This window comes from Cryptomeria japonica, chromosome 4, assembly GCF_030272615.1.
Source record: "Cryptomeria japonica chromosome 4, Sugi_1.0, whole genome shotgun sequence".
NCBI classification, from domain to species: Eukaryota; Viridiplantae; Streptophyta; class Pinopsida; order Cupressales; family Cupressaceae; genus Cryptomeria; species Cryptomeria japonica.
The window spans coordinates 182,633,383-182,654,892 of NC_081408.1; the positions used below are offsets into that span (position 1 = coordinate 182,633,383).

The 21,510-nt window shown below is 39.0% G+C and overlaps 1 protein-coding gene across 1 annotated transcript; it reads right to left on the minus strand.

Moving 5' to 3' along the window:
* Window positions 1-224: 224 nt before the first annotated feature.
* On the minus strand, window positions 225-920 carry LOC131875004 (germin-like protein 1-1). The gene has a single exon (XM_059218999.1). The coding sequence runs from the start codon at window positions 918-920 to the stop codon at window positions 225-227; it is 696 nt and encodes a 231-aa protein (XP_059074982.1).
* Between the last annotated feature and the right edge of the window lie 20,590 nt (window positions 921-21,510).

Consider the following 21,510-nt stretch of genomic DNA (forward strand, 5'->3'; position numbering starts at 1 on the left):
CCTAGAAAATGTCAGTCAATTCTGAGAGACTAACATTTTTAAGCCTAATAGTCAAAGCTTAATGTGTGTGGTTTAAGCCGTCTGGCATCCGCTTTTATTGAATTCAGACTAGAAAGAGCTAACAAGAAAGAAATAAATCAAATTGAATAAGAACAGCCTAAGAGAGACAAGATGACATCTTGTCTCACCAGAATGGTCTACCAATTTAGAGCAACAATGACATATTAATACCCTACAGGTGGTGATGCAGGTGTAGAGCTTTGTCCAGCAATCAATTCCTTTATCTGCTCGTCATTGACATTAAATGCCTTGGCCAATACATCTTGAGGAATGGGAGGATTGGCTCCTAAGATGGCAGATGCAACCACTTGAACACCAGGGAGCTGGCTGTTAAGAGCAGTAATTGTAGTTGCAGATGATGCCCCCACGTTCTGCTGAAAATGCACTAAGCCCCTTGGAATCACAAACACATCTCCTTTCTCCAGCTTTTGTGAGAACAACACATTATTTGTGCTGATAAAACCAACCAAAATAGTGCCCTCCATTACAAATATGATCTCAGAAGCACGAGGATGAATATGCGGGGGATTCAAACCACCAGGGGCAAAAACTCCATGGTTAATTGATATACCCAGAGTGTTTATTCCGGGCAAAGTTTGAACGTTAGCTTGTGTGATATTGAACCCAAAACTATTGTTGGTTGAGAGTGGATTACCTAGTCCCCTAAACAAGAAATCAGATGCGTTCACTGCCTTTGGGTCTTTGCACACAAAACCGTTGACCTTCACATTAGCTTGAGTAATATCAGCCACACAGAAATCCTGCAGAGGATCTGGGTCTGATGCATTAATGGCCACGATTATGGAAAGCCATAAGATGCAGCTCAAGGAAGCTTTCATCATTGCTCTGGAAGTTTTCATTTCCAATTGACCAATAACAGGTATTTTACGATTTGAGAAATGGAAATCAGTGTTTGATATGATTGAGCATGCCAATACCAGGTATTTTATAGGGGGAATTATTGGAATGAGCGGTGAAATATAATTTTTTATCTGAAGATTCGGCTCTCCTTCAGACTTGTTAAACGCATAATTTGGAATACTTTGTCAAATGATGGTGTCAATTGTGCACGGGATAAATTCATTTAGTTAAATCGTTTACAAAGACATAACCACAACTGATTTTCGTCACAGCTACGTATAGAACTGTAAAGGGACGGAATTAAATTGTTATTTATAGTGTAGAGTTACTTGACTTTCCAATGTACAGAACCGCGTACACATTCTTAAAAGACTCAATCTACCATGGTAAATAGTTTATAATTTATATCTTTCAAGACATCAAAATATAGACGTTGATACCGTCATAGCTACCTAATATGAGAACATTTGCAAATTTAATGACCTATTCTTCAGGCGTGCTAGCCTTATCTTTCCCTCTTTTCTCTTACGCAAAAAGGACCTATCACTTGTTCCTCTCTTATCACTAACGTCGTGCCTTATGGATATCAATAAAAGTGCAGAAATGAGTCAATCACTGTTCAAAAATGTTGATTTCAAATTGTGCTTTGCAAAAATGTTCAGATAGGTAATGTTTTCAATGCACAAGTTATTTTTCTCATTGTATGTTATTTCTAGAATTTTCAATCTTCAATGGACATTTTAAAAATCATCTTTGAGTTAATTGACTTTTTAACCACTTTCGTTAATTGACTTTTTAACCACTTTTGTTAATGCAACTACACTTCCCATGGAGCATGGTTATCATCTATTCTCTATGAATCAGTAGTCATACTTTATGGATATCAATAAAGATGTACAAATAAACCAATCACGATTCAAAAATGTCAATTACTAAAATTAAAATCAATGAATATTAATATATTTAAATTTATTAATACATTTTTAATTATATTTTTTTAATTTTATTAAAATTAATAACTGATAGATTGGATACACAAATAATGAACAGTTATTAGAACTATAGCAGCTTCTTCCTTAAGTAACACGCAAAAATAGATTATTAAATGTCCTCGGGAGACCGTGAACACCGTTCTATAGATGGTGGCGAAAAGTCCACTGATTCAATAGTTTACGGTAGCTGTTCTATAAATGTGCAATGATTCTATCCTACTACGTAGCATGTGACTCAAATCAGCTAATATATTTATATCTTTGTAAATATTTTTTAATAAAACCGCCATTAAAACAAATGTATATTGTCCACAATCGACGAATTCGTCTGTGTGATCCATACTGACAAAAGTCTAACAACCATTATTTCACAAGCATCCCAAATTATGGGTTTAACAAGTCTAATGAACGCGTAATGTTAAGAGAAAACAATTATATTATTCCACTCATTCCCCCAATTACACTTATAAATACCTCGTTCTGCTATGCCCAAATCATATCAAGCTTATTTCCATTTCTCAAAATCATACAACATTCCGCGCCCACTGGAAATGAGAACATCCTCGACAATGATCAAAGCTTCCTTGAGCTGCATTTTATGGCTATCTATAATGGTTGCCATTCGTGCATCTATATCTTTGGGCAGCTACAACGGAGAACAATGGAAATGAGGTCATTTCAAAATTTCAAACGAGCTTATAGACAATTCTAGTGACAATCTTTTTTTTGCTTTTTCTGACAAGTCATAATTTTACGCATTTTAAATTTTAAATTATCTTTATATACATTTGAAACGTTTGCATCAAATGAAGGTGCAATGGTAAAGCCGAATGTAATATATGCTAAAAGTTTTGTATTCTTAAATATAATATAAAATCATGTTTTTCTTTCAAATTGCCAACCCATTACAGTAACCATTATGAAATACCGTCACCATATTTTAGTATAAAATCTATTGAAGTCTTAGATTTTCCAAAATGCACATATACTAATGATAAAACCAATAATTTATGATCTAAGATGGACATTTATTTTATAATACATTATTTATTTTTATTTATTTTATTAATTTTTTATATTTTATTTACTAAATTTTTAATTCATACTTAAAGCTCACCATCCACAGTGGTTTAAGCCAATCCAAAATAGAAAAAAAGGAGAACAAACAATCGCTCTACACCATGCAACTGCTCATGCATAAAGTGTTGTGCAACAATGCTTTCATTTTGCAATAGAAATTAGTTTCTACCATTCTAAATTAGATGACCAAAATATTGCCAAATTCTAAACAAAATAGCTCTTGCAAGATTGACTTTAGAAGAAATGTGTGGCTACTTTGAGGCCGAAAATAGTAAACAAGAATTAAGGCAAATTTGGAGCAGCCTAGAAGCCAAAGTAGGATTAAGGATATAGTGAGTAGAAATTGCAAATAGAAAAGACAACGAGAAAAAATACAAAAAAACCAAATTCAATCAAATAAACTAGAGCTCATTTTCCACGTGTTGTGGTTAACTACGAAATCATTTGTTGTTGTTGGGCTGCCATCTTTTCAGTGGATTGTTATTGAAATTGGTAAGAGAAAGGATTTCTAAGCTAAAAGGCCCACACACAAAGCCATAGTTCTCAGATGTTGATGGCATAATATCTCGCCTTTTTCAATGCCAAATCCATGACCAAGAAGAATTTAAATAGATTTAGTATATGTTGATGTATTTTAAATCTACTATCTCCCTCTAATTGAGATCTTGTTTCAATTTTGGTCTAGACAAGCCTTCCCTTTGTTTAGATGAGGGATAAGTTGTAGAAGTGGACTTAAGAGTAGTTGGGTCAGTTTATCTTGTTGATTCACCAACATTAGCCAAAGTAGCATAAGTTGAAGCAAAAGATCCATCATACTAATTGTTGGGTATATGAAGTCCAATAGTGATGGGATGGGGTTTGGGATAGACTAGCCTAGTCTATGCTCTTGGATCCTTTCCTTGGATCACCAAGTGTTCTAACCACACCCTAGGGTCTCTAGGACTTCCCCTGCTTGTGGAATCCCCTGACCATGCCCAATCCACCCACCAACAAGTTGAAAAACTACTCCTAAGGTCTCACCTACTCATGAGATTCAAGAAACCCTTACTTAGGCTAATAAGGGTTAGGCTTGTTCCACACCTTCCTAGGTCTTAGCAAGGTTAGGTCAGGTCTAATTCATGGTTTTTCCACCCATTCATGTGCCCCCAAGAGGTTTCAAGCTTTCAACCCCTTACCAATTTCACTATTTTGTGTTTTGCCTACAAAATAGGGCTACAAGGATTATGACCAATTAGGCCTCCTACCCGGTCCTTTAGGGCTCCCTCTCACAAACGATGCACTTGCTTGTGAAACATCCCAAAAGACCTGCTCTTCATTTGGAAAGGACTCAAGGATTTTCTAGGTTTTAGGCCTCCAAGTGTCCGTACACCACCCTACATGGATTTTAAGGTTTTTAAGGGTTTTTAGGAGGGTTTTTAGGCCTACCAGGGTTACAGTGTAGGTTTAATGCTCTTGCCACCTTGACTAGATTGGTGGAAGCTCCTCCTTCACACTAATGATGCTTCACTCACCCCTCTACAACTCCTCCAAAGGGTGCCTCCTCCTCTGACCTTCCTTGCTCTCCAAGACCTCTGCAACTTAACCCTTCCTAGCTGGGCACTATTCAGTCTCACCTAGGAGTGGGTCTTTATATGGCCTCCTTGCATTTTCAAGGGCCCTGCTTGCATTGAACTATAGTACAGGGTCTGTACTCTCATTCCCCATGGTTTCATGGTGATTCCAGAATGGGGAATGGAGTTATGAGCCCATTTATTCAAACTAGTCCAAAACTAGACATTGAGAAGACAATTTACAAAATATTTACAAACACACCTCACTTGCAAATAAAAACCTAATCTAATTGCTCACAATGAAATTAAATACACCATATAAGACACTCCACATAGTTTTGCACGAAAATCAATCCATTATCAATCTTTCTTTACTCCATTTGTGTCGACTGGCAACAAAATTGCAGTCATAGTCAAGTCACTTTGCTTGGGTCGTACAACATTTGACATCCAACCCATCAAATTAGGGTTTTAAACTACTTATACTACCCTCTCCTTGGTCTATGTGCCCATATTAGGGTTGTCCACACTAACCTAAAGATTTTGACCTCTAGGGGGAAAAGTTTCTTAACAACTTTTAAAAGTTGTCATGCAACTTTTGCAACTTTTGAGCAACTTTCTCAATTTTGCTTTTCTTGACTCCTTGACCCACATTGGGAAAACCTAAGGACACCAACATTCTAAAAAGGACCCCTAAACACCTCAAAGGCACACATACCCTCTATTTCCAAGAAATCCTCAATTTTGACTCATGACCCTAAGACCTCAACTAGGACCCTAACTAGGACCAATGAGCACATGGCTCTTATTTTATATACAATGGATTCATTGAGAAGCAAGAACACAATCAAAAACTAATGGTGCGAGCTCTTTGAAGGGTGCTCCTGCACCATACTCCCCCTTTGCAACAAGCAAAGGAATTAGGGGAGTGAGAAGAGCCAGATCAATGCCAAACTTCTTGAACTTGCTCTCGTCCACCCAAGTAGCTTCAGATATAGGTTGATCTGCCCACTTCACCAAATGCTCCATGTAGACCTGGTGTCTAGTAGACTTCCTCACCCTTGACTCCAAAATCTCCTCTGCTATAGGCTTCTTCACCTGAGGTAAGGCATTCACATCCAAGTCTTGTAGTACCTTGGCTTGGTTCTCAGACTACCCTTCTATCTCACCCTTGTACATGATCAGATTAGCAACATTGAAGACTGGTGAAATGGCTAAATCTTAAGGAAGTTCAACCTTATAAGCATTCTCACCATATTTTTCCAGAATTCTACAAGGTCCTACCCTCTTCATTTGCAGTTTGGTAGGCTTACCACTTTGCATCCTAGCTTTGCTCAAATGGACCATCACATAGTCACCCACCTTGAACTAAACCTCTCTCCTTTTCTCATCCATTTTGGCCTTCAGTTTTTTAGTGGATTCAAGGATGGCTTTCTTAACTTGCTCTTGAACTTCCTTAATGGTTCAAGTGAAGTCCTCTGCTTGCCCACTCTTCATCTCCATGGAACCGAGCTCCCTGAGTTCACACACTCCTCTTGGATGTCTACCATAGACAACCTCAAAAGGACTTCTTCCGGTGGTCCTATTTACACTATCATTATATGCATACTTTGCTTGAGGAATGATTAGATCCCATGTCTGCCCATACTCCTTAGTTAAACACCTCAACAAGTTTCCTAAAACCCTATTGATGACTTTAGTCTGACCATCTATTTGTGGATGGTAAGCTGACCTAAATGAGAGGTTAGTTCCAAGTCTCTTCCATAATGTTTGCCAAAAATGGCCCATGAACTTGCTGTCCCTATCTGAAACAATGCTTAAAGGGAGTCCATGAATCCTAACAATCTCCTTAAAGAAGAGATACATGCAACATAGCTAGCATCATGTGTAGTTTTACATGAAATGAAATGGCTCATCTTGGAAAATCTATCTACTACCACATAGATTCTGTCCATACCTGTCTTTGTCTTGGGAACTCCTACTACAAAGTCCATGCTTATACATTCCCAAGGCCTATTTGGGACTGGTAATGGTTGATAGAGACCAGCATTACTTGATCCTCCTTTTTCTCTTTGACACACACCACATTGGTCCACATACCTCTTCACATCTCTTGGCAACTTTGGCCAATAGTAGTACCTCTGTACTAGATCCAATGTTTTGTTGACTCCAAAGTGTCCCCTTAAACTACCATTGTGTTTCTCTTGGATGAGGTTTCCCCTTATGGATCCTCTTGGCACACACAACTGATTACCTTTGAACAAGAGACTATTTTGGTCTTCATCTCCTTCATAGAGGTCTTTGAAACCTTCTATTCCTATGCTCTACAATTGTAACTCTTGAACTATCAACAACTTTCTGCTTAAAGCATCTGCCACCTTGTTGAGTTGCCCCTTCTTATGCTTGATGGTGAAGGTGAAGGATTGGAGGTATTCCATCCATTTTAGATGTCTATTTCTAAGATTCTCTTGAGTGTTAATGTAACTCAATGCCTGGTTGTCTGTGAACACCACAAATTCCTTCGGAAGTAGGTAATGCCTCCATTTTTTAAGAGACTACACAAATCCATACAACTCTAGGTCATAGGCTGAGTACTTCTTCTTTGCTTCATTAAGCTTCTCACTGAAAAATGCCACAGGTCTTCCCTCTTGACTCAATACACCCCCTACTGTAATTCCATTTGCATCACACTCCAATGTGCATAGCTTATCAAAAGTAAGTAGGAGAAGGATAGGTTTTGTGGCTACTTCTTGCTTCAACAATTGAAATGCTTGGTCAGCCTGCTCAGTCCATTTAAACTTAGTTTTAAGGCCTCATTTTATGGTGTCAAGGACTGGTGCACATATGCCACTAAAGTTCCTCACAAACTTCCTATAAAATTGAGCTAAACCATGGAAACTCCTGACTTTAGTCCCTATTCTAGGTGCAGGCCAATTCAAGATTGCATCCACTTTGCTTGGATCCATCTTCAAGGTTCCCTTAGACACCACAAATCCTAAGTAGACCATCTCTTCCTTCAAGAAGTCACACTTCTCTAGGTTGATGGATAACTTCTCCTCATGCAACCTCTCTAAGACTAACCTCAAATGCTCAAGGTGCTCCTCTTTGGTTCTGCTATAGATGAGAATGTCATCTAGGTACACCACCACAAACTTGCCTATGAAGTCTTTTAACACCTCAGTCATCAACCTCATGAAGGTGCTTGGGGCATTGGTGAGTCCAAATGACATCACAAGCCATTCATACAATCCCTTTGTGGTCTTAAAAGCAGTCTTCCACTCATCACCCTCCTTGATTCTAATCTGGTGATAACCACTTTTAAGGTCCAACCTAGTAAAATACATAGCACCTCCTAAACAGTCCATCAAATCCTCTATTCTAGGAATAGGAAACCTATACCTTATGGTGATCTTATTGAATGCCCTTGAATTAGTGCAAAGTCTCCACTTTCCTCCCTTCTTTGATGCAAGCACTACCGGGACTGCACATGGGCTGATGCTCTTCTTGATCAATCCTTGTTCCAATAACTCCCACACTTGCCTTGCTACCTCCTTGTTTTGGTCAGGTGTGAGCTTATACACAGCTTTGTTAGGTAGGGATGCACCGGGAACAAAGTCTATTTGCTGGCTTATAGACCTTCTTGGTGGGAGTGTTGCAGGTGCTCCATCACTCACTATGTCCTTATACTCTTGCAACATTTGCTTCACCTCCTTCGGTACTTCTACTTGCAACTTGTCTTCCTCCTCTTTTGGCTTCACAAATATGGCACACTTCACTATCTCCTCCTCATGTAGCAAGTGTAAGAACTCTTTACCAGTAGCCAATAAGACACTAGGTGTTCTTGAAGTTCCCTCTTCATTCTCTGTCAAAGACTGAATCTTGAAGGTCTTGCTATCCTTCTTAAAGGAAATGGAGTTCTCCTCTCCATCATAGATCACCTTCCTATCAAATTGCTAGGGTCTACCTAGCAATAGGTGACAGGCATCCATGGGTAACACATCGCAAAGGATCTTATCCTTGTATCCTCCAATAGAAAACTCTACCCAAGTCTGTTCATTGACAAGCACACTCTGCTCATGATTCAACCATGTCACCTTATATGGGTTAGTTTGGGGTATCCTTGTGAGTTTCAACTTCTTGGTTGCCTCCTCTGATATTATGTTATTATTTGACCCTGAATCAACTATCACCTTGCAAACTTTACCAAGGATCTTGCATCTCACCCTAAACAATGCTCTCCTATGCTTAGGTTCGTTCTTGGCTGGCTGTCTTATCAAGACTCTATTGAACATTAGATTTTCTCCAATCTCTGATTCAATATGGTCCACCTCAGGTGTCTTGCTGCTTGAAGCATCTTCATGTGCATAAGCAACCCTCTTTCCACTGTTTAATGATGTAGGCTTGTCAGGGTATCTATATGTCGGCTGTCCCAATTGTCCACAATTGTAACATTTCATAGTTGCAAAGTAGGAGTTAACCCTGCCGGCACCTCTACCCCTACTTGGACCACCTTATGCACCTCTTCCTCTAGAATGGCCCCCTCTGAGATTGGGTTCACTACCATGTTCAATCAACTTGGCTTCTCCTTGGTTCCTTTGCTCATTTGTCTTACTTTGGTAACCACCTCGGTGATTCATTTGTTCTCTACCTCTGCCTCTACCCCTGCTATTGGAGTCTCCTTTCCTTTTGTTCCTCTCTTCCACTTTGACAGCAAGCTAATGACATTTTTGAATAGTAGTGGGAGTGCATAGGCTTATCTTCTCCTGAATGTTCCACTTTAGGCCGCTCAAATACCTAGCCACCTTAATAGATTCATTTTCTTGGACTTTGGATCTAAGACAAAGTTTTTGAATTTCTTCAGTGTAGGAGGTCACATCAAGGTATTTTTGCTTCAAAACCTGTCTCTTCTTATGAAGTTGAACTTCATAATCCTCTGGTAAGTAGTTCTCCTTGATCTTACTCACCATGGCCTTCCAATTGGCAATAGGTAGCTTCCCCATGCTAACTCTCTCTTCTTACAGGTACTTCCACCATGTTAAAGTTGCTCCCCTTAATCTTGATTTGGTAACCTTAACCTTTTGAGCCTTTGTCACTCCCTCACACTCAAAGTGGTTTTCCATACCCTCAATCCATTCCATGACAGTGTCAATGTCCATCCTTCCATTGAAATGTGGCAATCCTTCAAAAGCTTTGGTGTTCAAAGCCTTAATAGCCTTTACAAATGGTTCTTCATTGAACAAGGGATCTAGTTCAGGTATAATGTCTTCTATGTCAATGGTTTTCTTGCCTTTATCTTTGGTGTCTTCACCCCAAGGTCCTTGTGTCCTCTGATCCACCACTTCTCGCAGCTTATCCCTTATCTCACTCATAGCTTCTTCAAGGAGTCTATTCTTCTCCTTCTGCTCTTCTACCTCCCTAGCATGCTCTGCATGAGTGACCATTCTTCTCTCCACTACTGACTCACCAGTATATAGAGACATGCACGGTCCACCAAATCTTTAACCTGCTCTGATACCAATCTGATGGGATGGGGTTTGGGATAGACTAGCCTAGTCTATGCTCTTGGATCCTTTCCTTGGACCACCAGGTGTTCTAACCACACCCTAGGGTCTCTAGGACTCCCCCTGCTTGTGGAATCCCCTGAACATGCCCAATCCACCCACCAACAAGTTGAGAAACTACTCCTAAGGTCTCACCTACTCATGAGATTCAAGAAACCCTTACTTAGGCCAATAAGGGTTAGGCTTGTTCCACACCCTCCTAGGTCTTAGCAAGGTTAGGTTAGGTCTAATTCATGGTTTTTCCACCCATTCATGTGCCCCCAAGAGGTTTCAATCTTTCAAACCCTTACCGATTTCACTATTTTGTGTTTTGCCTATAAAATAGGGCTACAAGGATTATGACCAATTAGGTCTCCTACCCGGTCCTTTAGGGCTCCCTCTCACAAAAAATGCACTTGCTTGTGAAACTTCCCAAAATAATTGCTATTCATTTGGAAAGGACTCAAGGATTTCTAGGTTTTAGCCGTCCAAGGGTCCGTACACCACCCTAGGTGGATTTTAAGGTTTTTAAGGGTTTTTAGGAGGGTTTTTAGGCCTGCCAGGGTCACAGTGTAGGTTTAATGCTCTTGCCACCTTGACTAGATTGGTGGAAGCTCCTCCTTCACACCAATGATGCTTCACTCACCCCTCTTCAACTCCTCCAAATGGTGCCTCCTCATCTAACCTTCCTTGCTCTCCAAGACATCTGCAACTTAACCCTTCCTAGCCGGGTACTATTCAGTCTCACCTAGGAGTGGGTCTTTATATGGCCTCCTTGAATTTTCAAGAGCCCTTCTTGCATTGAACTATAGTATAGGGTCTGTACTCTCATTCCCCATGGTTTCATGGTGATTCCATAATGGGGATTGGAGTTATGAGCCCATTTATTCAAACCAGTCCAAAACTGGACAATGAGAAGACAATTTACAAAATATTTACAAACACACCTCACTTGCAAATAAAAACCTAATATAATTGTTCACAATGAAATTAAATACACCATTCAAGACACTCCACACAGTTTTGTATGAAAATCAATCCATTATCAGTCTTCCTTTACTCCATTTTTGCCGACTAGCAACAAAATTGCAGTCACAATCAAGTCACTTTGCTTGGGTTGTACAACATCTGACATCCAACCGATTAACTTAGGGTTTGCAACTACTTATACTACCCTCTCCTTGGTCTGTGTGCCCATATTAGGGTTGTCCACACTAACCTAAAGATTTTGACTTCTAGGTGGAAAAGTTTCTTGACAACTTTTAAAAGTTGTCATGCAACTTTTGAGCAACTTTCTCAATGTTGATTTCCTTGACTCCTAGACCCACATTAGGAAAACCTAAGAACACCAACATGCTAAGAAGGACCCCTAAACACCTCAAAGGCACACATACCCTCTATTTCCAAGAAATCCTTAGTTTTGACTCATGACCCTAAGACCTCAACTAGGACCCTAACTAGGACCAATGAGCACATGGATCTTATTTTGTATACAATGGCTTCATTGAGAAGCAAGAACACAATAAAAAACTAATGGTGGGAGCCCTTTGAAGGGTGCTCCTACACCAAACAGTCACATGGCTGTTTGTCTTCCCCAGAAGACTCTTCATTTCATATTTGATATGTTTATATAAATGACTGTGTGCAGCCCATACATGATGTACTGTGTAATTGGATATTGGTTAATAAGAATTCTCCCTGCGTTTCTGGTGGATGTAGCCACTTAGTGGTGAGCCACATTAATCTTCTGCCTTGAGTTCTTTGTTGTGTCTATTATTCTTTCTGTTGTTTTCTATTCATTATTATGTGTTTTCTCTGCTCATTTTAAACTAACAATTGGTATCATAGCCACAGTTGGCTTGAGCAGAGATGGGATCCGATTGGATAGTTGATCTTGGAGTTGGGTGCTTTTATGTTATCAATAAACAGGTTGAAGTTTAAGATGATGAAGCCGAATCAGTCATCAAAAACTTTCTTGGTAGTCTAGACTTGGTAGAGAGTGATGTCCAAGTGGAGGTTGAAACCAAGTGTCATTGGTGGGATTGCTGGAAAAGGGAGGAGACTTTGGTTGAAGAAGAAGAGGGTTTGTTGTATTCATTGTTTGAAGAAGAGACTAGTTTGTTTCCCTTCCAATATGAGGAGGATGCCTCCCGGGGTGAGGAGGATGTAGTCTCGAATCTAGCAAATAAGGATGACCCTGAAGAAGAACAAGCAGATTGAAAAAGTGATGATTTATTGTTGCAAATTGCAGCACTAGAGGCAGAGTGGAATGCATTGATTGCAGGTACTGCATAAGTTTCTGCACAAAATACAACAAATTCATTCAGTGAGGCAACCGTGATAATTGGGAGTGATGTTTGTAGGCTATTCAGTTCATTATTATGTGTTTTCTCTACTCGTTTTTAAACTAACACTAACTACTAAGTCATTTCACCAAATGATGATTATATGCCTATGATTTCTTGTTTACCTATCCCTTATGGTTCCACCTTTCATTGAAGTGAGACAATGGGCTATGGCTCTCAATAATGATATGTGGGCATTGGATCCAAAATGACTATATTGGCGAGATGGGCTCCAATACAAAGCATCTAGGGGACGGATTATGAGAAATCAAATAAAATCTACATATACTAAATTTCCAGCAGATGACACATTTTTTGGGCAACCATATCACATTTTCTAGCATGAGACACTCCTGGTGGGCAAAGCCCATGTAAAAAGAGCCTATCAGCTAATTATATGAATCAATTTTTATGCTTTTTCATGATAAACTAAAATAAATAATTAAACTATTTAATAAATTTTAGTGATTTTTTATTTAAAGATGATAAAAAATATATATACTTTATACTGATAAATATTTTGAAAAAAAAATTATATTTTATGTACATATTATTTTAGTAAGGATAAAAATCACGTTTTAAGGGGATCTTGAAATTTGTTACAACCCAAAAAAAAGCACAAGATAATGGAATTAGAATGTTCCAATGCATTTAAAATGAGCTCCACAAGGAATGAAACACACAAAATAGATAGAGTGAAAACCACACTAGTAGGGTCACTCAAGAACTAGGTAGGAATTATACAATTTGGCAAGAATTAAGTATATATTTTTTATTAAGTAAGAAGGGAAGGGTCCCGATCCTATATAGTTATCAACACAACATAGGAAACCAAAACATGACCACTAGAACATAATAGCTAGTAGCATAGAACAACCATCAAGCATACAAAATAGAAAAAAGATCAAGTACCATCAGAATATCTAAGCCAAGCATAGCTGCTAGATAAATTAACTAACCATCCAAGTATGCTATTTTATGTTGTAATAAATATTAATATTAAATATATGTTTATAATATAAAATTCATTCTATATTTCTATTCTTTATTTATCTCAGTACATCTTTTATCTCTTGTACATATTTTGATATTTGCAAATTGCATGTATTTACATGTATTTGGAAAAGCATGTCGTTATTTTGAAAGGAGTGGTATACTCTCCTAGGTCAACCCATAGGCATATGTGTGCAAATATAAAAGTGTCACTCCTCAATCATGCTAATGATTCTAGTATGATCATGTAGACCTACATTCATTTTAGTCCATTGAATCCAATAATTATTCCAAAGGATGACGAAAGAAGAAAGATTTTTTTAATTTTTATAAAGGAAAGCTTTGAAATACTAGGAGACAAAAACATATTAAGAAAAATGTAAATTATTTAGGCTCCAATGGGAAAGCTATATTTGAGAGTTCACAAAATTTGAATTTGATAAAGATAATTCTATGATAGTAAGGGAAAACCCATGACCATGAGCTTGGTACAAGACAACATATAACACTAAATGTATATTAATTATCATTAGAAATAACAAATTAAAATTAAATATGTCGATTTGTAAAACCATTTCCTTTGTTTTCTCATACAACTAATTTATCTACCTCAACAAACAACTACCCATCTAACATTAAACTAGATAACATACTAACATGCATTTATTTACTAATACTACCAATTGACTAATAAAAAGTTATTACAAATGATACACCTTATATTCTAACACCCCATCTTAAGGGTACCAATATAGAATAAAAAATAAACTAACAAAATATGCAACCCAAACATAAGCATGCATTCCTTAGAATAGTCTATTTGAAAAATAATTATTTTACTAGATAGAAGTCCATCAAAGTACAATGCAATCATTATAAAAATTTAGACCTTGAGTTCATTTCTAAGTTATTATAATCTACCTATTGAAGCTCACAAATTGTGAATTTCTCAAGTTATTGGACAACTTTTTATGGTACGATGGATCCCCATTGCTCCATTAACTTGTTGTATGACCTTCATAAGAGTATTAATCTTGAGATTCACAAGTTGTCAAACTATTTGGTAAACCATCAATACTATGTTTTATATATAGTAGATCTCTACTTGTTTTAAAAGTGTGAAATTTTATATGAAATTGTAAGTAGTTAGAAAATTATCAAATCACCTTTCTCCTAGAAGAGCTTTAAATAAAAAATATCATGTAAATAGTAGCTAGGAAATCTAGGTGATTGAAATGAGGTCATTTAAAAATTTGCTAACCCTTAGCTTTATCTAGATGGTTGAATATTCTTAATCTAAAGTGTTTTTTACATTTTGAGTAGGATATATTATAACATGTTCCTATATGCTCTATTTTTATGTAAACTTCTCTTGCACACTCAATGGGACCCATTTCCATTTTAGTAAACATTTTATAGTAGTTTTACTTATTTTATTCTCACGAATCACTTTTTTTGAGTTTTACCGTAAGCTTTGGGTCACTTTATTCTATGTTTCAACATTTCTACTCTATAAATTTGAACATATCCTCTCCCAATCATTCTAACCAATTTTTTAGTCAATTTGATTACTGTAATTTTTGATTTCATAAAATTGGTTAATATCATAATTTATAATCCTATCTTTTGAACTCATAAATCTAATTTTGCATCCCTAACATTCTTTATTGTAGATCACACCACGTTTAATGTGTTTTTATTGATGAACACCATATTTTAGCAGATATTTTAATATATTGGTTACTTTATTCTTTTCTCTAGTAAACATATTCTTAGAATTTTTTTGGTAAACTAATTCTTAATTTTTTATTATATGAGAATTTTGAATGAGGTTACAATATCTAAATCTCACCTTAAATAAACTTAAATCATCCTTATGCTACCTGTCAAGGAACTCAAATACAACCAAACCCATTATCCTTACGCACAACCATGATGTCAAATTGTTGAAACAAAATTTAGAATTGGACAGATTTATAATTTATTTTTTAATCATATTTTCTAACCCTTTGCTTTATATACACAATTGCATATGCATTATCCAAATTGTTACATACATTTTGAGTAGGATGGATTACACATTATTTAATATGTTCTTGTATGCCCCATTATGTACTATCCTCTAGGACACTCAATGAGATACATTTCCTTTTTGCTAATCATTTTCTATTGCTTTTAATTATTTTATTCTCACAAGTCATATTTTTGTAGTTTCATTTCATGTTTGGGGTCACTTTTGACTCCATTTCAATGTTTTCACCATATGTTTCAACATATCCTCTCCCATCCATTCTGAAATATATTTTAGTAAATTTTAATGCTAAAATATTTGATTTTTAAAAATGGCTCAACACCAAAACTAGTTATGCTATTTATTTGAGCTCATAAATCTAATTTTGTAGTCCTAACATATTTTCTTGTAGATCATATTTGGGTAGATTTGTTATATAATGTCCTCTCTAATATTCACTAATGGCAACCATTGGCAAAGGTCAACCTTCTAAATCAGATCCAAATATCCCTAATGCAATTTAATCAAACACAATATTCCTCTAACACCTCATCCTAATCATCCATAAAAAACTTAATCACCCAAACCATGTCCATACTATAACATTTAAAGGTATTTTCTTCTAAATCCATCTAACCATTCTCCTAATTATTTTTTCTATTCCATCAAATTTTCCTATACAAATTTCTAACCTATCACATAATTGATATTTTATGGAACTTAGCTCTCTCCTAATCATTTATTGTAATCCAAAACCTTTTCCTAATTGAAATCCTTCATATTATCCAATCTAAAACTATAATCGAACTAATCGTAACTTTGAACCCCTACCAAATATAGTACTATCAAGAAAAGATAAGTATTTGATGGTGTTGTGCATGGTGGGAGCTAAGCGTGGGCTAGGGCATCGCAGCCCTAGCTCATGAGTGGAGCTTGTTGTTGGTGTGACAGCAAGAGGGTGGCATCTGTAGGGGGGGGTGTTGCTATGGGTGGGGATAGCTACGGGGCTGCGGGGGTGGAAGGTGGTGCGGTGGCTGCAAGTGGTGGGAGGAGCTGCGGGAGGTAGGGGCTGGGGGTTCCTGCGGAGTCACAGTGTGGACGTGAGGAAGGGCAGTGGGGACTCTGATCTACTTGGTGGAGAGAGTGTGTGGCCCTACAAGGGGGTATGGATTCTTTGCCCAATTCCTTTTGGGAGAGGGGCTCTTCGAGTAGTGCGATATCTAGACCCGGTGGAGAGGCCTTGAAGGCGCCTCACGATATGGATTTCCACACTGCGGTGGGTTTGAAATCTCCACCTCAAAATGTAAAGACCTTTGATAATCACCTTTTTGCCTCAAAGTTCAGGGCTGGAAGTGCTGAGGGCTCTTGGATCTCAAATATTAATGGCTACTTGGAGAGGTGCAGCGAGAGACCAAGGATGAGTATTCCTCTGGAGATGATAGCGGAGGATGTTGATTACCTTTCAAAACATTCATTATACTGCAAGTTCTTGGGGATGAGGGTTACTCTGCAGTTTTTGGAGAACTGGGCTCAGAGATCTTGGGCACCAGAATGGGAAATGGAGATAATGTTACCTTCAATTGCATGCAGGATCGAAGTAGGGTTTTTGAAGGAGGGCCATATTTCTACAACCAGGTGGGGTTGTTCATCAAACCTTGTCATGCAGGGTTCAATCCTTCGGAGGAACTCTCAAATAGGGTCCCAATGTGGGTCCGCTTGTAGCATTTTCCAGTGAAATTTTTTCAGGAGGATGTGTTACGGATGCTCACTTCAATGCTTGGGAGGCTAGTTGGAGCCTCATTGCAAACCCCAGGGAGAAGGGTAATGACTGCTTCTCGTATCTGTTTCGAAATTGATCTTAGTAAGCCTCTGCCAGATGCTATAGATATGTGTGCAAGTTCTTATTCCTGGGTTCAATAGCTGGATTATGAGACTTTACCATTTCGGTGTCATTTGTGTCATGAGTATGGCCATTCACACTGCAAGTGTCCTAGATATAAACCGATGGTGCGCCAACCTCAACAACCGACCCGCAACATAGATGGGCAAATAAAGGAAAAGCCGCCTCGACTGGGGAAGTTGTGGGTACTGATGGTTTTGTCCCAGTTAAGACAAAGAATAGGAATCAAGGATAAAATAGGCCCCTTCAGGAGAGACAGGAGGAGGATACCTTTAACGAGTTTGAAGCCTTGGATGACCTCACCCAGTAGGAGGTGAACCCTGGGCTGACTCCTCTAGATCAGGGTGCATCAGGGTTGGTCAAAGATAGTGTGGATTGAGAATCGACCCAGGCTCTGCAAATTGCAGGGATCCAACATATGGAGATGGATCTGCCAGGTGTGGCTCAGTTGGGGACCATTCCTAGTGTTGCAGTGGAGTTGGTTGGGGAAGATGTTTCTCCTCTAGCTCAAAAATTGGATTCTGTTGGATCCAAAAGTAACAAGATGGGCTCTCATTTGGGACTCCACCAGAGGGACATTAAGAAAGGATCAACGGATAAGAGTTCAAAGGTTGGCAGAAAAAAGGATTTGGAGAAGATCAAATTGATGGGGGATAATTTGGTTGAGTCAGGGTCAGTAAAGACTCTGGATTCTCACTTTTCCAATCCCCCTAAATGATTATTTTATCATGAAATGTGAGGGGCTTGAACAGTGGCTTTAGACAAAAAGTTGTTTGGGAGTTGATAAGGAGTCATTCTCTTGATATCCTATTTTTATAGGAGACAAAACTTTATGTGGAAAGTATGATGGATCTAGTACCAAAGCTTTGGGGGAGATGCCAGTGTCAGTGTATTGGGGTTGTGGGTTCCTCGGGAGGGGTGGCCTATCTGTGGAACCCTTTAAGGATTCACCCTATCTAGTGAGTGGCCTCTAGATCTTCACTATCTGGGGTTGTCTCTATTCTTGAGACTGGGGAATATATCTTGTTTTCTAACATCTATGCCCCCACTAATCTTCAGGGTAAGTAGAACTTATGGTCCCATATTTCTTGTATGTGAAGGTTGGTCCCTTTTCACCCTTGGATTATGGTGGGGGAATTCAATGCTATCCTGGAGTTGAGTGAGAAGAAGGGAGGTGTTATGCGGTTGGAACCTTTGTCTTTCCTTTTTCGGGATAATATAGCATCATTGCATTTGGTTGACATTAAGCCTAGTAATGGTCTATTCACTTGGAACAATAGGAGAGTAGGGGAGTATTGGATTGTCAAAAGGTTGGATCATTTTCTTGTTTCTAGTTTTTGGATTGGTGGGGAGCGGTCCACAAGCTCTGAGATTCTTGACTGGAGAGGGTCTGACCATTGGCCCATCAAGATGGTTTCTTCTTCTGCTCGGGTCGCTCGCTCTCCTTCATTCAAATTCCAACTTATGTGGCTTCGGGATCCTTCTTTGCAGACTCCTATAGTGGAGTGGTGGAGGAAAGGGAGGCCTCCCTTTGCACTGCTATGTACACCTTTGCCAAGCAGGTGCAATTTGTTAAGTTCCAGCTTAAATAGTGGAACCGTCAGGGTTTTGGGAATATTTTCCATGCTAAGAAAGCTCCTCAGATAGTGTTGAAAGGCATCACCAGTGACATCAGAGAGCATGGTTTATCTAAAGCCTTGCTTAGGGAGGAAGACAGAGGAATGGGAGCTTAGGGAGGAAATATACTAGAAACAGAGAGCTCGTATTGATTGTCTTCAAGAGGGGAATAAGAACACTGCCATCTTCTTCAACTTAGTGAAAGCAAGAAGACATGGAAATGCCATTCTTGTTCTGGTTAATGATAGAGGTGAGCAGATTTTATCCTTGCAGGAGATCTCTAGGGAGTCTCTTCATTATTTACGGTCCCTCTTCAGGGAGGACCCTCAGGGGGAATCGTTGGAGGAGAATCAAGTTCTCGATTGCATCCCTTCTCTAGCTACTAGGGAGATGAAGGAGCAGCTTATGAGTCCCATTTCACTAGAAGAACTAGAGAGGATTGTTTTTCACATGAGAAAGGGAAAGGCTCCTAGACCGGATGGGTTTCTAGTTGAATTCTTTCAATAGTTCTGGGATATTATCAAACTAGATTTATTGGAAGTAGTTCAGGAGTCCTAGAGGAATAAGAAGATGCTTCGGGATTTGAATGCGACTTTCATTGCACTTATCGCCAAGTGTTATGGGACTGACCGGTTAGGACAATTCTGACCTATCTCTCTCTGCAATGTGATTTACAAGATCATCTCTAATTTCATAGCGGATAGGTTGAAAAATTGTTTGGGGGAGGTTATCTCTGAGGAGTAGATTGGATTTGTGGAAGGGCACCAAATCATGGACGGGGTGGTCATTGCTATGGAGACGATTCACTTTATGGAAACTTGTAGGAAAAAACCTATGTTTATTAATCTAGACATGGCTAAGACTTACAATAGAGTCCACTGGTCCTTCCTCCAAAAGATTCACAGGGTGTTGGCTTTGCTGACTAATGGATCCAATGGGTTATGAGTTGTGTTACATCTACCTCCTTCTTGGTGCTAATCAATGGAGATCATACTGAGCTATTTGGTGCTTCTAGGGGTCTTCACCAAGGGGATCCCCTATCTCCTTACCTATTCATTCTTCTGGTTGAGGGTCTAGGAAGGTTGTTTAAGCATAATGTGGGTCTGAGTTTTATTCAGGGATGGAGTTGGGGTGATGACTTGCAGCCACAATCTCATTTGTAGTTTGTTGATGACATGACCCTAATGGGACTTGCTTGGATCAGAGAGGCCACTAATTTGAGAAAGGTCTTGGATGTTTATCTTCCAGCTTTGGGACAGTTGATAAATGAGGATAAATCTTCTATCATCTTCTTCAACACTTCTGGTTCTATTCAAAGGAGGATTTCTCTCATCTTGAGATTCCAAGTTGGTTTTTACCTTTGATTTATTTGGGTATTCCTATTTCTCCTGGTAACCCTCCTAGGGAATCTTGGCAGGGTATCTTGGATAAATTTCGCATGAAGGTTGATCACTGGACAAATAGATGGTTATCCTTTGTTGGGAGGGTTCAGCTAATCTAGTCAGTGGTTCAGGCTCTTTCGATTTATCGATGTATGCTTCAAGTGGCTCCTAAATAGTTCTTGAAGGGATTGGACTCTCTGGCAAGGCAATTCTTATGGCCAGGCAATCTTTCTTACTCCAAATGGAGTCTTGTCAATTGGGATTTGGTGTGTAGCCTGAGGCAGTCAGTGGGGCTTGGTTTGAGGTAGGCTACTTTATTTAGGGAGGCTCTGGCGGTTAAACTATACTGGAGATGGTGTGCTGAGTAGGATCGTGGCTAGGCTAGGATTTTGGCCTACAAATATATGCACAGGATCCCGATGGAGGAAATTACAAGATATCCACTTGAGGGAAAATTCTCAATGATTTGGAGTACTCTTAAGAAGGGGGCTTCTCTTATTAAGGAAGGGCTCTTTTGGATTTGTAGGAGGGGGGAAGAGGTCCTATTCTAGAATAACTCTTGGGATGGTTGCCCCCCATCCTGGACCAGTTTCCCAACCTTCAGAATCTTTGCCAGAGGTTCTTGGAGGCAGGGTGGTCTAGGGTGAGTGAATTCAACACTGTGTATAGGTGTGGACGGCTAGAAATGGAGGGGTGGAAGGCCCCTAATGAGTGGCTGGTCACTAGGATGGAGGAAGAGTGTGTTGAGTTCCATGGCATTCTAGCAAATAGACACTGTAGTTCATTCAAGGGTAGGGATGGACTTTCTTGGTTTCCAAATCCTAAGGGCATCTTTACTATAGCTAGTGGATACCGGGAACTATTGAACCGAATACGTGAGGGAAGAGAGGTGCTCTGGTGGAAATTGGCATGGAATAATTTTTCTAGGTCGATTGTTGCGCTTGGACTTTGGCTTTGAACAAATGCCTAACTTGGGACAACATTCACAAGTGGGGATTTTTGGGGCCTTCCATTTGTGCCTTGTGTGGCAATGGGGAGGAAGACTCCTCACACCTATTCTTCAGATGCCCCTTCTCTATGCTTATTTGGCACTATTAGTGGGGTGTGTGGAAGAATTCTTGTGTTCACATGAATTCTCTGGTGGAGTTTTAGAGAAGTTTGGCCAGACCCCCTATCCTC